Genomic DNA, 16,430 nt, shown 5'->3' with positions numbered 1-16,430 from the left:
CCAGCTGAAAACTAAAAGCTACCAGTCAATTATGCATGCAGTGCATAGTTGCCCACAAAGACCATCTGAAGCTGGGGGGGGGGGGTAGTAGCTGCACCTAGTGGATTGGCCAAATCTCAGTGAAGCATAGAAAACACAGTTCTTTTCTATCTCAAGCCCTTTAGGGGTTTTAGCACCACCTTATGATGGTACTGGGTTGACTGTTTGGGCCAAATGTTTTTCTGTGCTAGCAAATTTTAAGATTTTTGGGTACTGTAAAATGTAAAAATTTAAACTGTGTTTTGTATCCCAAATATCATTTCTTGATCATGCACCAACTGTAGTCTTCCAGCTGGCTTCAAGAGCAGTTTATACCAAGCAGGTTTGCACAGTCCATGCTTAAAGCATGGAAGGAGAAAGTAGGCAAACTGTCCCCAACCCCATCCCCACAGACCTCCCTGGCTCATCACCCACTGTTCCATCACGCAGCCCAAAACTTCTAAATAAAAATTTGGCAAACCAAAGGCCTATACCGCCTAACAGACTTCTATGAAAATAACAAACACATATCAACACAAGAAATACAAGACAAACTAGGGAACATCCAAATACCCTAGCTAACACACCACTGACTACACGTCTTCCTAAACAACTCAGCAGTAAATACAGCAGCCACTAGGCTCTTGACCACCTTTGAAAACCTTCTCCTGGCAGCAGAGGGACACAGCAAGGGGATGGTATCCACAATATACAAAATGCTGCTTCACAATCCCACAACCCCCCTCAACACATTCAAAAAAACAATGGGAGCATGACATAGGCTACAAAATAAATCCTACCCAATGGACTAAAATGTGGTCTAAACCTCCCTTTAAATCCATCTCAGCCAAATGTAGGGAACTCTCTTTGAATCTTACTTATAGATAGCACCTAACACCTTGGAAATTGGCACTGATTAGTGTTGGTATTCCTCATTTTGGTGAGGAACCTCACCAAAATCCTGAAGAGGCTGCACCTCCACAGGCATGTAGCTCCACATGTGGTGGAATTGCCCCCAAATCCAACCCTTTTGGACGGCAGTCCTACAAGAAATAACAAAATAACAAGGCACCCCAGAACTGGCCCTATTGAATATTTTCCAAGTCACTCACTCACACGATAAAGAGCTTATAACCCACCTATTCTCAGCAACCAGAAGCACTGCAGCTAGACACTGGAGAGACCTGTCAGGAGTGAACCTGGACCACTGGTACCAAATTGTACCTGAAACAGCATTACTAGAAAAGCTAACCAACAGACTGAAACTGACACAGAGACAAATAAAGAAGGAAGCCTTCACCCTGGTGTGGCTCCCCTTTCTTACACACGAAGCCGGAGAAGACAACAACAAGAATCCACTGACAGCATACGAATCAATATGGCTCGCTTGGCCCAACCACCTCTCCCCCTCCTCACACACAAAAACACATCTCACTGCAGTCAACTAGAGGCAACCAAGCATGCCCTGAGCTCCCCGCTCAACCTTCTCTCACAGCCCATGAAAACTAATAAGTGAATAGAAAGAGAACCTACCCAAGTGACACTGACACAAAAAACCTCACACATGCCCTAAGTAAAAGAATGCACGTTTACCACCCCTTCTCTCTCCGCACCACTCTTCTACCCTAACCTTATGCTGCATGCAACATTTATGTTTCACATCGAATGAAACTGATCTGTGGAAAAGATTCTACAACCTGAAAATAGAGACCACACGTACTTTTGTAACCTAAGAAAATCCTTAATAACAAATTATTGATTGATTGATTGATTGATTGGGTTTATTTAACAAGAATAATATTATACAAACAAGTATCCCACGTTTTCTCAGGTCATTTGTATATCACAAAAATAGCATAATAAATATGGAAAAATATATACAACATATGTTTTGTTATTAGTGGTCAATGTACAGATATACGAGATCGGATATCATCCTTTATGACTTCCTGACACTACTGGTGGAGGAAGGGGTGTGTGGTGGGTGCGGTCCACCCCGGGTGTCATCCCTTAGGGGGGTGACATCGCCAGGCCGCCCCCCTGGGATGCTTGCCCCGCCCCAGCATATGGCTAGCCCTGTTCCTGGGTGCACTACTTGTGCGCCACTCTGGGTGCCACAGCAGCTAGCTCCGCCTCTGTCTGACACTGGTCAACTTTGCTTTGTTGTGGAATAATTATGGTGTTTTGCTACAGAAGCATTTCCATACTGTGTGCAAGTTGCTTCTAGCATCACTTATAAACTCAGAATAAGGCATAATTTACTGCCCATCAAGATTGGAATGGCTATGGAAATAAGAGAAAATATAAACTTGCAAACTTGTCTATGAATTTTGTCGGTTATGATTGTACTTGTATGCCAAAGAATGCTAATTTCAAATCTTTGTTTTCTCTTTCTGGCTAATTTGAAACTGCTCGGAAGACTCAAGTATCTTAGATGCTGTAACTGATTGGTAGGATCAGTATAATTACTGAACTTTTAAATTTACCTCTGCATTACCAAGAATTCAGATGGCACTGAATTATTAATCTGAGAGTATATACAAGTACTGAAATTTTGTGTGTGTGTGAGGAGGAATTATATCTGTTTAATACTTTCTAGTGTATGTTGATTAAGAGATTTTTTGAAATGATTGAATTGCACTTTTTGCTCGTGGGAAATCGCAATTATAGATAAGTTGCAAAGGGAAGAATTTTTGCTTCTTTGAAAACCTTCCTTCTATTTTTAATGGTTGTCTGGTGAATTCATTAGTCTGCAGGATGCCAAGTGGTGTGCAGTAGTTTGCAAAAATAAAAATGCTTTCTGATCTGTACAGTAGCTTTTAAATAGAAGATTAGCAAGAATGTTAATTTTACATTAGTTAAGGAGCAGCTGAGAAGTGAGACTTTTAAACAAGTCACAAATGTCAGCTCCTCATTTTAAAACTTTGCTCTAATTTGAAATTTGTGTAGAAAGTGGGATTTAAACCTTGCCGTTTCTCATATGTCTTTATGAAAAGACTTTTCCTATGGGGTTGGTTAACTATAGTTCATTGGGTTTAACCATCTCTTATATATCTCTGGAATGCTTAATTAGATCCTACACACCTTCCTTCACCTCCAGCCCGAAGTAGCACTGGGTCCTCATCAGATTCACAACTCCACTCTTTTAGCAATTGCCGTGAGTCATGCTGAACACTTACTGTTTAAAATAGGACTATTACCATTGCACCATACAAAATTGCTTATGTTCTCCTTTTTGGTAACCAACAGGCATTCATTAACTTAGGAATCCATCCTTTCTATTATGTTATTTTTAGATGTTGATTATCTGCCCCCCCCTTCCCCCATAATATGTTCTGTAGTTTATTCCCAGCATGTTTTATTCCCCAATCAAATGAGAACATAGAAACAAAAACAAAACTCCTGTTTTGTACAGAACAGAGAAAATGCTTAGAAAGCTTTTATTTGTGCTGCACGCCTTGAATAATTAGTCTGTTAATGAAGTAGCTCTGCTGGTGGGGGTGGGTGGGGGCTTAGAGCAAAAATCCACAGTTAAAGGGAGGAGAGCCTTAAACTGTGTGAATCTGCTTTCCTAATATCAGCCTAGTGAAGGCCTAAAGCTGTCAGACAATTGCTTAGGCTGGTGGTTGCCAAACTTCCCCCAACCCCACAGACAACTTGAAATCGCTAAGGGTCTTGGTGGAGCAGTTAATGGTTTTCCTGACTGTTGTAGCAATTGTAGTGTGCTGTGCTAGATGCTGTAGGATTTTTCATTGCTTTTTCCATACATGCTGTGGACCACCTGTATGAAGCTCATGGACCACAATTTGGGAACCCCTGGCTTAGGTTAGCCTTCTCCAGCCTGGTATTGTTGGACTACAACTCCCATCAGCTCCAGCAAGCATAGCCAATGGTCAGGGATGGTGGGAGTATTTATTTTATTTAATTCACAAAAATTTTATACCACTTGATTGCAAGAAAAACCCTTAGCGGTTTATGAAAATATATAAACTAATCACCCAAAACATCTGGGTGACACCAGGTTGGGAAAAGCTGAATAGGCATCCCTGAGCTTGCACCGACTCCTTGCCGTCTCTCCCCGCCCCCCTGCATTGTCATTTCCCCCACCCTTCCAGTTTTGGAGTGCACTGTGGTTGATGTTACAACTGCGCTAGCGTTTCGCTAATCACAGTTAGCACCAAATGACAGTTTGCAAACCAGGTTAGAAGTAGGGTGCTACAAAAGCACTTGTGCAGACACGATACTAGCCATCATTAGCTCCAAGACTGAAAAGGAGTGGGGAACAGCTCATAAACCGGTGTGGTGCTGTGGATCACCTCCCGAGGGTTAGGCAGTCAGCTGCCATCACATCTGTACTAAACTTCTTTGAACGTAAGCCGTCATCGGTTTAAATACTGATTGGGGGGGGGGGCAGGTCCATTCTGCTATTCTAACATGGGTACAATGGATTATTTTACATGAGTGCAGAAGCAATAAAATGTCAGCTTGCAGTCTTTGGGGTAGGAGAGGTCTACATCAGAACCGGGACACGGGTGGCGCTGTGGTCTAAACCACTGAGCTGCTTGGGCTTGCTGATCAGAAGGTCAGCGGTTCGAATCCCCGCGATGGAGTGAGCTCTTGTTGCTCTGTCTCAGCTCCTGCCAACCTAGCACTTTGAAAGCACACCAGTGCAAGTAGATAAACAGGTACCACTGTGGTGGGAAGGTAAACAGCGTTTCCGTGCGCTCTGGTTTCTGTCACGGTGTCCTGTTGTGCCAGAAGCGGTTTAGTCATGCTGGCCACAAAACCTGGAGAGCTGTCCGTGGAAAAATACCGGCTCCCTTGGCCTAAAAGAGAGATGAGCACCGCAACCCAATTGTTGTCTTTGACTGGACTTAACCATAACATTAGAACCAGCTGTAAAGGCCTCAGACATACACTGACATTAGCTCAGGCATACTCCACTCTTTTGCGTTTACTCTTAAAAAGTAAAAAATAAACTGCCTTGGGAAGGCTTGCTTCACAAAAAGGCAGTGTGGAAACAACATATTCTCAGAGAAGAAGTCACATTCATCTTGCTACATAGGGGCTTTCTCCCCCCCTTCCAAACCCCTTGTCTAAAAACTGGAAGGCACTTGTGATAAGATCACCCCCTTATTTCTGTAAACAGCAGGTCAGAGATGGCACAGATTATTATCCATCACAACGTTGCATCTGTCAGCTGTGCGCTCCAGCAAGCCTCTTCCTCCTGGCAACTGCCTTGGGCCCCAGACACAGGATGTTTCACTGCAGGAAGATTCCTGTTCCTCCCTTACCATATGGTATGGTGCTTTAGTGTTGGTCTTATGAGCGTTTCAAGAGACTGAGCTATGTGGATCAGCTGGTCTCTGAATGATCATGTGCAAAATTATTATTATTATTATTATTATTATTATTATTATTATTATGTTTTCTCAATTTTAAAAAAATCTGATGTGCAGCATTTACTTTTTAACTGAGCTTTGGGTGAACATGGTGTGTAATGGGGAGGGGTGTCTCATGGCTAAGCTTGAATTTAGATATATATGAGAACTTTTAAAGGTGCATGCTGAGCCACGTGTTAAGTGACATTTGGATTATGAATGACATTGCAGCCTCATGGAATTATTTGGACACGGATTGCATTTTTTCTAAGTTCAGAAGGATTATATCATCATAATTCAGGTTGCAGATGATTCAGGTAAATCATTGTGTGTTCAGGTTGCAAGAAATGAGATTCCTACTGAGATCTTTCTGGCAGTGAGGAGTTCGAAAGCAGATCAGACTCCCTCGAGGGGTGGCGGACTCTCCTTCCTTGGAGGTTTTTAAGCAGAGATTGGATGGCTGCCTGTCATGTATGAGCTAGCTGAGATTCCTGCATTGCAGGGGATTGGACTAGATATGGGGTCAGCAACCTTTTTCAGCCGTGGGCCAGTCCACCGTCCCTCAGACCATGTGGGGGGCTGGACTATATTGGGGGGGGGGGTGAACAAATTCCCATGCCCCACAAATAACCCAGAGGTGCATTTTAAATAAAAAGACACATTCTACTCATGTAAAAACATGCTGATTCCCGATTGGGCCACATCCGGCCCCCGGGCCTTAGGTTGCCTACCCCTGGACTAGATGATGCTCATGGTCCTTTCTACAATTCTGTGATTCTAAATATAACATGTCCAAGAGAACTAGCTATTCAGCCAGCAGCATGGTTGCCCAGTGCAGTGTGAGCAGCCTCCTGACTCAGCTGCGTCCAACAGACACTTGCTGGTAATTCTCATTTGTTGCTCAGCAACTGTTTATTGCTTTCCATCTCACCTCACTAGCCACTGCTACCTTAAGGTGTGAACCTACTGAGTAGACTTTGGCGAGGTACTGTCAGCCTCAGGTCTCTTTCCCAAGTGATACATACCGTGACAATAATGATGATACCAATTCATAGAGTAGCATAAATATTATTTAGATGCTGTGTGAGTAAATCTATATAGCTATTGTGGCTGCAGTCCCTATGCACATTTAAATATTATCCAAGGTCAAATCTTATTTTCAAATCCTAATTGTAAGGGAGCTTTTTTATTTTTAAGCTGGCAGAAGAAGTGCAAAAAAAATGCAGCAAGAAGGGGAGAGTCCAGGGGAGAAAAGGAAAAAAATGAAGGGGTGCCTGCTGTTATAGTCAGCTCCTGATATCTTAAACACATGTGGTAACCCTTGGCCTCTTTCTGTTAAAAAAAAATAGCACCATGCAGTGGGTTTGGTAAATATGGTCATCCCTTGTAAGTCACTGCTTTTGTTTCCTATTAAATGTTTCCCAGATATGTATTCCTATTTCATTTCAAGTTTTCAATATATTTATACTAGTCTAGAAAGTTTTTAATAATTAGCTGAAATTCTTAGTATTTTCACAGGAGCCATTTCTTGATGGTAGCCATTAAGCTGCACCTGAACTAGCTAATTATTGGGATCTCTTCAGGTTGTTACATGAAGTGGAAAGGCACATTTATTGGATTTCAGGACCCTAAAGCACTTATTTCAAGGGCATTTCTGTCATCTTTGGCAGGTTCTCTCCTTGATCCCACTGAAGTGCTATCCATCTAGGCTCCGCCGGATTGTTTTGTAAATGGTTCAGTGCAGTAATACATTTGCCAAGTGGTGCTGTGGCTGTAGATATTTTGGTCAGTGTTTGCTTTGAAATTCAAGGCAGTAAAAGCTGAGTAGCAAATGTGCCAGGTTGCAAAACTTGGCACAGACCCCAAAGTGTAGGTTTTCAAGTCAGTACAGTTTGTTCATTAGCTGGCAAAATACTTTGCCTGATGTGTTCCAGCATAGAGCTGGCATTTATGAACTATTTCTCAAACTAGTTTATTTTATGGTTGTAGCATTGTATTCTGGCATATCATTTACAGCATCAGGTTGGAAACTATTCCTGAAATCCTGCTCAACAACACATTTCCTCAAACTTTCTCCACATTTGGCCTCAGAACAATCCCATTCTGAGTCGCACTGAGACTGATTTTCTATTATTTACATTATGTTTCCTAGGAAACATGCTTCCTGCCCCATATATTTGGTTAGTATTGTCATCTTACCTTAAACAAACAAAAGATAAATATTTGTATGTATCAACTAAACAGACAGGCATCAATATGGTGAGTGTGTGGTCAAATGTGGGAGACTGTCTTTCATGCATCTATCACTGCTATGAGTGGTATATGTAGCAAACAACTGAACCCCAAATGATTCAGTCTTGACCTCTTAATGTGTCTCTATAGTCTGCTTCCTCATGTGTACAGCATGGGGTGTTGGTAACTTCTTTCATCTCCCAACCTGGAGATGCCAGATATTGAATTTGGGACCCTTCCATCAATCTATGGCCCTTCACCAAAGTACTTGAATGCTTTTAATATCCTCATAGGGAGAGACCTAAGGAAGGCTAAGGATTCCTCCACATTTCAAAATCAGATTAGGGGAAACTAAGAATATTTCATAAGAAGGCCTGCCTCTGACTTTTAGAATGATGATTTTAGCCATTCCTTTGTTTATTTCTGACTTTTGTAGGTAGGGGAGACATTGTCTGAATCATATTTTTACAGCCTTTGTAAAACTGATTTTTACAGCCGTTGAGAACTGATTGCGTTTAATGAAAGGGCTGGTGCCGTGCTGTTTAATTATTTAACAGGTTTTATTTGTGTATCTGGTTTTAATTCTATTAATGTTTAATTGTTTTTAATGATGGCTTTCTCTATGTTTTAAGCGATTCTTGATTTTATCTGTAAGCGACCTTGAGTCCCATCAGGGAAAAAGGTGGGGTATGCATAAATATAATGATCATCATCATCTTTCACAACTAGGGGACTACTTATAAATTGCCTGTTCTGTCTTTACAGGCTAAAATTGTTTGGGGCTTGGGGAGAGACAGAGACAGGAAATTGGGAGCAAAGTAGCTCTGAGCCTTACAAATCAGAAGCATTAAAACCAGATACAGTTTCACATTTGAAATTTCCAGCTAATGAAAGAGAATCTCTCCGATGTTGCCTCATCTTTCCAGGTTAATGAGCAGTGCCACTCTCTGATGAAACAGGCAGATCATTAACAACCAATAATCAGTGACATTTCTCTTCCTACTGTACCTGTGATGGGGGAATTGGCTTCTTTTTAAACTACTGAATAGAGAATTCTATTCATCTTCCAGGTTTTATGTAAAATATTTTTGAAGCAAAAGTTAACTGCTTTCCTTAACTGCACTGGGCTGATCCAGAATTATAACATGGGTATGTTTAGGCAGTGCTTAAAGGCTGGACTTGCCACAATTTTTCCTCCCTTGCTCTGAGCTGAGCACATCCTCTGGGATGGGACAGGAGAGCCATCAATAACATAAGCATTCAAGGAACCATTTCTTGTTGCACTCTGTTCAATCCTACTTGTGTCTAGGTGTAGGTTCCTGCCCCCTACTTTGTGTTCTGGGTCTCTGCATCATATTGTGTCTTTGGCCTTTATTTTGGTAGTCGGCTTAAAAGTACTCTGGTTCTCTGAACAGGTTGAATACATGTTCATTCTTACAACTAGTGTGGAGTTCAGTTTCACATCTTGCTCCTGGAAAGGCCTGTTCCCTTAAGCCTTGCCCTTGGCACTTCTGAACAGTTGTTACCTGTTGCAGCTTGTGGGGTCCAAAGGAGGAAAGGGCGTGGCTTTACAGAGAGATTGTTGGATCATGTAAAGGCTGCCCTTTAGACAGCGCAAGAATGGTGCTTTAAGAGATTTTCTGCAGAATATAAAATGCCATTTGATGGTTCTGTAGCTGTACTGTTGCACTCAGGTAACAAATACCTTGGAAATATGACTCTGTTGGTGAGTTTGAGAGTTGGCAATGGGCAAGCCAAGCATACATCTGCTGTGAAAAATCGCAACCTTTACTACAGCTTTATTTCTGCCCAAGTGCCTTCTTGTGCTCCATCAGTGTAAATTCTGTGGAGGAGCAATATCTCTGATTTCTGTGCCAGCAGGATCTGAGCAGGGTCATCTTGCAGTCTTCACTCATCGCTGATTTTAAGATGGGGAGGGAGGGACTGAGCCAGAAGCCTTTGGTAGATAAAAGTCAGGGCTGGGGGAGCAGCTGCTTGTCCATCACTGCCTTCTGGGTATGTCCTGCTGAAAATAATATGAATTTGACTTTGCCTGCAGTGTACTTCTAGCTAATCAGAAGCATGGTTTACATATAGGACACTCAGGGAATTGCCTAACAGCCTGCTAATTAAATACTCGCTCCATCCATTGATTTTGTTTTCCCAAGAGCTGCCTTGTGCCATCTGTCTAAGGGGGCAGTCTGAGGTCCTGTATCCTTCCCTTAATTATTCATGCAGGTCTGTTCGGAAGCAGCTGGCAGTTCGGATGCAGCTGGAGAAAGGTGCCTTGCAGATCTGACTTTTGAGCCTCTCCTGACCTGGCCATGAGGTGATGGTGGCAAGAATCCTGGTTCTGTAGTCTTCATGCATTTTTTTTTCATTACAGAGCCTTTGGCCTGGAATTTTAATTTAGCCCTTTTATTACTTTTCCATTCTCTTTAAATTGGTCGCTGCTGGAATTCCAGTTTGTACACAATGCATCAGGAGTGTGGGAAACAATTCAGAGAGGGTTTTTTTTTCCCATGTTTTGTGTATGTGTGGAGAGGCTATTTTTGTGTCTTTCTGGTGGCTGGTCTCAGGAACACTGGTTGCTATAGTAATATTAATAATAACATCACTTAGCATTGTGAAATACCCATTTGAATGTTTGAGATGAGGTTAAATTTAAGATTGGTTTATCATTCCTGGTTTCAAATATAGTCCTGAGGCGTGCACACACACACCCCACACACACACACCCCCTTTGGTTTTTCAAAATGACGTTTCCTGTAATTGCTGGGTCTGAAAGGGCAAGCCAGAACAGTATTTCCATGACACAGTAGGTTCTCCCTGTTTCCTTAAATGGCATGTTTTAAAATGGCGTTCACTTCCTCAGGATAGTTAAAACATGAACTTAACACCTGGGAAATTAGGAATATCAAATTAGTTAGCATTGGTTATTTTCAGAAATGTTTTTTGAAGTCTTATTCAAAATGCCAGGATGTGCTTGGCAGGGAACAGATTCACTAATGTAACCTTACTCCAAGTTCAGTGGATCAGCCCACACGTGAAAACTCATAAGCAAACAAAACTCAGAGGATGGGGAGGGGGATATAGATCTCTGTGGTATTTATCCACTTACTTGGAATGGTAAAAAATGACATGCTCATCCTGTTGTTTCCTCAGTGGACATGCCAGTAGGCTAACCTCCCCCTCCCACCTTATAATGTGTGTGTATGAGCCAATTTCTGACATACTACTTCAAACAAATTACTCCCTTAGCTGTTCTACATATATGATCACAGTGAAGCAGAAGAAACTAGTCACTGCTTCCCTCTGTTTTTCTTAGTAGGTATTCTAACAAAATCGGCAGTTCTATGTATTGCATAGCAAGCTTCCAGCTCAAGGTGACTTTCGAAGGAATCCAGTTTATATATAAACCATTTAACAGTGACTTTGCTCTCGGCTACTTCTAAATTTATCTGTACTTCTGCCCATAGGCATTAACCATGAATGCAGGTGCGAATGTTTAGAGGTGTGTAGGACCCAAATGAGCATATTGAACTGAGTAATATACTTCTAGTTGAATCAAAAGTGTGCCCCCCCTTCCAAACCAGTAAGAGGAGGAGGGTGCTCCCTCTTCCCTGCCTCCCCCTCTCCACATGGAACCAATTTGTCTGAACTACAGAAATCCTTCCTTTTTCAGCAAAATAATAATAATCAGCATTTTCTCTTTTGTGCAGGTGATGTTGTGGATATCTATCAGCGAGAGTTCCTAGCGTTAAGAGACCGCTTGCATGCTGCAGAACAGGAGAGCCTCAAGCGATCGAAGGAGCTGAACCTAGTCCTGGATGAGATAAAGCGAGCCATCTCTGAGAAGCAGGCCCTGAGGGATATAAACCGGACGTGGAGCAGCTTATCTGGTAAATCTGGCTTTAACAAGGATGAGCTCATGATACACTGAAGCTGCAGAGAAGAAGCTTCTCCACAGAAGTGTGCACATTCACACAGATCATCAGATAGACAGGCATGCCTTTCCACAGGGAGCAGGTCATTTGGATGTTTTGTTGAGCATATAAAGACTGAAAATATTATTGGTAGGGCGGGTGTGAGTGGCATTAAGACATTTCCCTTCACCTATATCACACCCTCACTATGTATGTGATGTGAATATGATGAAAAAAAGGTTGGAAATCCAGTGAAAACATAATAATCTTCAACTTGCCAGCTACTGTCACATGGTATGTGAAATCTCTGTGAAAGTTATACTTCTATGCGCTTAAACTTTGGCAACCGAGTTACTTGTCTCCGCCTGCTTATGAGTCTGGTCCCTTATGAATTGCCGCAAATATCATTCCTCGCACCCACTTATACAGTTGTGTTTTCAAATGGCCTGACTGCCTGCTTCTTTCTTTTGCAATTATCCTAGCTTCCCATAGGCCAAGGATGGGGAACCTGAGACTCTCCAAGTATGTTGAATTACAGTTCCCACCTTCCCTGACCATTGGCTATGGTAGCTGGAGCAGAAGCCTGACAACATCTGGAGAGCCAAAGGTTCATCATTCGTGCTTTGGGCAGCCTTGTAAATGTTGCTTCCTTCTGCAGTGAAAGCCCATTCTTGCCTTCATAGGCTACACTGATAGCAGAGGCAGCCTGCAGAAGATGGCCTTCAGTGCTCCCTAGTGGTGATTGAATAAGCACTTCAGAGGGGCTGAATGTGGGAAACCCCCCCCTTTCATTATTTATAAAAATTCATGAATTTAATCAGGATGGATGTATAATATAAATACCATTTTTAAAATAAAAGTTTCAGTACAGTTGCTTTTAAACAACACTTTACTACCCGGAACAAAGTGATTTTTTAATGACTTGTTGGAACTTATGATCGCTAGTGTGTTCAGTCTCCACAAATAGCACAGATTTAGTACATAGTAATGGGACAAAATTAGGTCCTTGAGATTTGGTAAAAGCACAATAATACCAGGTGCAAATTTAGGCCTTTTTGCCAAAGGTTTGGTTTAAGTTTTATTCTTCTCTCAAATGACTTGGGTGCTTATCTATCTTGAGCCTTAAATAATTCCTGCTAAACTTAATGGGATTATAGGGTACAAGTGAAAAAGATTGGACTGATTAACCCAAGTTAAGTGATCATCTCAGCTGGCCAGATGGTGCTATGAAGTGGGCATGCCCTCAAGCTTAACAGCCTCCCTCCTTCCTCATTATCACATTGGAGGAAATGTCAGAACGTTCGTCTTTTCTTTTCTCAAACAGATGAAACAAAACTGAAACTCTGGAATATCACTAACAAGAATGTGTTGCATCTCCCCACCATCTTCCATCATTTGCCTCATTTGCTGTCCAAGGAGAACAGCCTGCAGCCGGCTGTGCATGTTGGACAGGGACGCACCGGAGGTAAGTGGATGGCGTGGGTTTCTTGTTGCTCTTTAGGCCACTTCCCTTCCAACTCTTCCCCCATGCCTACCCTGTCCCAGACCTAACGGAATTATCAAATGACAAGCTAAGGATGCATAAGATTTATATGTTACGGCTGCTGCCATACCTAGGCTGCTTCCTGTGGTGGCCATTTTTGAGAAGCCGGCCGGTTGTGTGGCCAGCTTCTGATACGGTTGAGATGGTGCTTCCATGGAAAACAGCTTCCCTTTACCTGCCAAGGGCATGTATGGACATGAACTTCCCATCCTTCTCATTCTGTTTGTGTGCACAAGGCAGCAGAGACTGAAGGAAGCTCCTGGAAATGGTCTGGCAGGCAGTTTGCTTTGCTAGAGTCTCTCCTTTCAGTTATGTGAACTGTTCCTTCTGCGCTTATCTCATTATACACCACTTTGTGGCACAGATGGGCAAGATGACCTGACCAGGCTGAGCACGAGTGCTGTGTACCTTCCATTCAGAAACTGTCTTAGGGGTATATTGCCTGTGCTATATTATTTTAAGAGACAATGCTTTACTGCATAAAGTAGGGACCTTCAGGTACTGCTGCTGGTGTCTGCAAAGCCCCCTCAATTTTCAAAATGTTTTTAATTTAGTTGTTTTATTTTAGGATGAGGTTGTTTGATCAGGAGTTACCTTTCTTTTGGAAGGAGGGTGTTGCCTGCCTTTATGTTGTTGTTGTTGTTTTGACATTTAGGTATGTGCATCACCAGGTTTTCTTCTGTGAAATATTTTATGGTACCCACAACAATTTCTTAGATTTGCAAGTGTGCCCACTGGCCTAAAAAGATTGTGGGGTCCCTGGTATAGAGTGTCTTTTGGGGATCTGGCTAAGCCTTTGTTAGAACAAACCCAAACCTCCAGAAGGTAAAGTACTTAAGTTACATCTCTACTTTTGATTCCCTCAAGTCTTGTTCTAGCAGTGTAGGGCAGATTCTGCTTCCTCAGTCAAAAGCAATATGGTGTACGAGGACTCTCTGCCAGCTTACAATCCCAGGACACCCATGGTGGCCACTGCTACACATCCATCTACATTTAGTTTGAGGGTATTAGTTCATTCTCCAGCAGAAGCAGCTACTGGGTGGTGCAGAACTGCTTTGCTAGCTTTCTGGAATGTGGGTCACTGTTGCTTACTGGGAGTGGGAGGGACAAGGTGGCTGGGAGGTTGGTTTGGTGCAAACGTAGTGGCAGGATTGCCATATTTGGCCCACTGGTGCATTTGCACTGTGCCCATCTTCCTGCTGTCTTGCCCCTCCTCCCCCCCATGTGAACAACGGTGATCGACCTGCCATGAAGCTCTTGATGTCCTGCTTGACAAGCCACCTTCATTATCCAGAATATATGGAGAACTTTGCCAAAAACAAGTAGAAAAGGAAATTGTGCTCCTTTGAGATGTGAAGTATGACATGAGAAAGTGTGTGGTTTTTTTAGCAAGCTAACTTTAACTGTATTTTTGTTCTGCTCATTTACAGTATCGATAGTGATGGGGATCCCTAGTGTCAAGCGGGAGGTGCATTCCTATCTTACAGATACCCTAAACTCTCTGATCTCAGAGCTCAACCAGCAGGAAAAGGAAGACTCTGTCATTGTTGTCATGATTGCGGAGGTAAAGTTATCATCTCACCTCCAAATCCAGCTTTGATAACTCCGTATCCCTTTATTGTCCATCTGACAGGGACTTGATGCTGATCCAGGAGCCTGCATGTAGTCATGAAACAGCAGGATGTCTCTCTCCACATGGCTGCGGGCCAACTTCTCCTTTGGCACAGGGAGATAAGTCTAACCTCAGGCTGCTGTCCGACAAGGATCATCGGGCACATCCCGCCAATGGGGCCCAGCGGGCTGTTTCCAGTGTGAAACAATGCTTGGATGCACTCAGCTGTAGAGGGTCAATATGTTAGCAGAAGGCTGCATGGCTGTTGCCAAGAAGGCACTTGTGTATGTCCCTTTAATTTAAATTGCACTCGGCTTGTTGACCTTTGCTCCAGCAGAATGCTAGGCAGCTGTTCTAAAAAAGGGGCCTGGTACAAAATTGCCTGCAGGGTGTTCTTTCAGGATCCTGTGCATTTGCTGCCACCCCCTGCTAGAGATCCCAAAAAGAACCTTAACTGAAAAAAATGCCTATGCATTTTGCTGTACTAAATGCCTCTCATCATAACCAGCTTCTGGATTTGAGAGTTAGGATGACCTTTGCACATTAATCTACTGTGGCCACTTTTTGTCTCACGGTTTGTGTGTGTATATATATTTTTTTTTTCATGTAGCAGTCCCATTGGGATTATTTGTCTCAAGCTTGAAACAAATTAGTTTTTCTTTCTTTCCAGAAATCCTTTCTGCAAAAATAGCCTTCAGTAGCAAATTATTTCGAAGAGAACAGCAGCCCTTAATGACCCCTTTACTGATTCCTTTTTTCAGCATTTATTGATGGTATTTTTGTATGTGGAATTCCTTCCCACTTTGCAATTAAGCAGAAGAAAATGGCTGCATTTGAGGAGCAAATGGCTTCTTATCCTAAAATGGGAGATACTTTGCTTAGCAGAAAGGAGAACTCAGGGCTGCTTCACATCAAGCCCAGTACAGAATATACTCCAGCAAATGACGAGGCTCTGGAGCCCAGGAGGAGGCACTGCTGATGTTGTTGCCACCATACCTTATGTGGCTCAGCTATGTGGCAACAGGAATAGTGTGGGGGCAAATACACTGAATGGAGTGCCAGATCTGTGCAGCATGCTTTAACTCATTGACTGCTGCAGACATGGGCAGGCAGTCTGCCCTCAAGCTACTAAGTTGCCCACGGTGGGGGAAGGGCAGCCACCAGTAGGGGACCATTGAGACCATCTTGCCCAAATTTCCCCCAAGACTGGAAGTTGGGTCTGCTTCACATATTTTTTTTCCTTTACACTTTAGTTGATCTGTAGTGTATCAAGGGCTGTCTGAGTCTCTCTTGCATGTCATGCGTGCACTGGAAAGCCTCTGTGTGCCTTTGTTTCTTGTTTTGGATAAGGTACTCATGCTGTCCTTTACTTACTGCCTGGATACATGTTGTTTTTTGTTTTTTTTACAAATTATTCAAAGAAAAAAATGGCATGTCAAGTAATTTTAAGGAGCTTGATTGGCATGCTTTGCCTGCAGACAACACATTTTAATGTCTCCATCTTAGCTTTTTAGCGAATGCTTGTGCATCTTGTGAAAATTTTAAGGAGATAGTGAACTTGAAATACTTGGATTTCAGGTTGCCCAGAGTGGAACTCCACTAACTGCTCCCTTAGGCATAAGAGGGGGATGCAATTTTTGCTGACTTCCCCATGCCTCTGCAGCCCCCTTTTTCTCCCCCAGTTCTGCTCTGGACAGTAAGAGAACCCTTTGGAAAAG

General features: G+C 42.7%; 1 protein-coding gene across 1 annotated transcript in view; it reads left to right on the top strand.

Moving 5' to 3' along the window:
* Positions 1–16,430, top strand: part of MGAT4B (alpha-1,3-mannosyl-glycoprotein 4-beta-N-acetylglucosaminyltransferase B) — a 72,108-nt gene that overhangs the window by 30,739 nt on the left and 24,939 nt on the right. Inside the window, exons 2-4 of the mRNA XM_080991392.1 lie at positions 11,354–11,533; positions 12,882–13,022; positions 14,531–14,664. Of these exons, the coding sequence (XP_080847518.1) occupies positions 11,354–11,533; positions 12,882–13,022; positions 14,531–14,664 (455 nt within the window). The remainder of the gene's footprint in view (positions 1–11,353; positions 11,534–12,881; positions 13,023–14,530; positions 14,665–16,430) is intronic.

Source organism: Podarcis pityusensis, assembly GCF_964106645.2.
Source record: "Podarcis pityusensis genome assembly, chromosome: 2".
In the NCBI taxonomy this organism is placed as follows: domain Eukaryota; kingdom Metazoa; phylum Chordata; class Lepidosauria; order Squamata; family Lacertidae; genus Podarcis; species Podarcis pityusensis.
The sequence above is the reverse complement of the archived record's forward strand: the minus strand, read 5'-3'. Positions and strand labels throughout refer to the sequence as shown.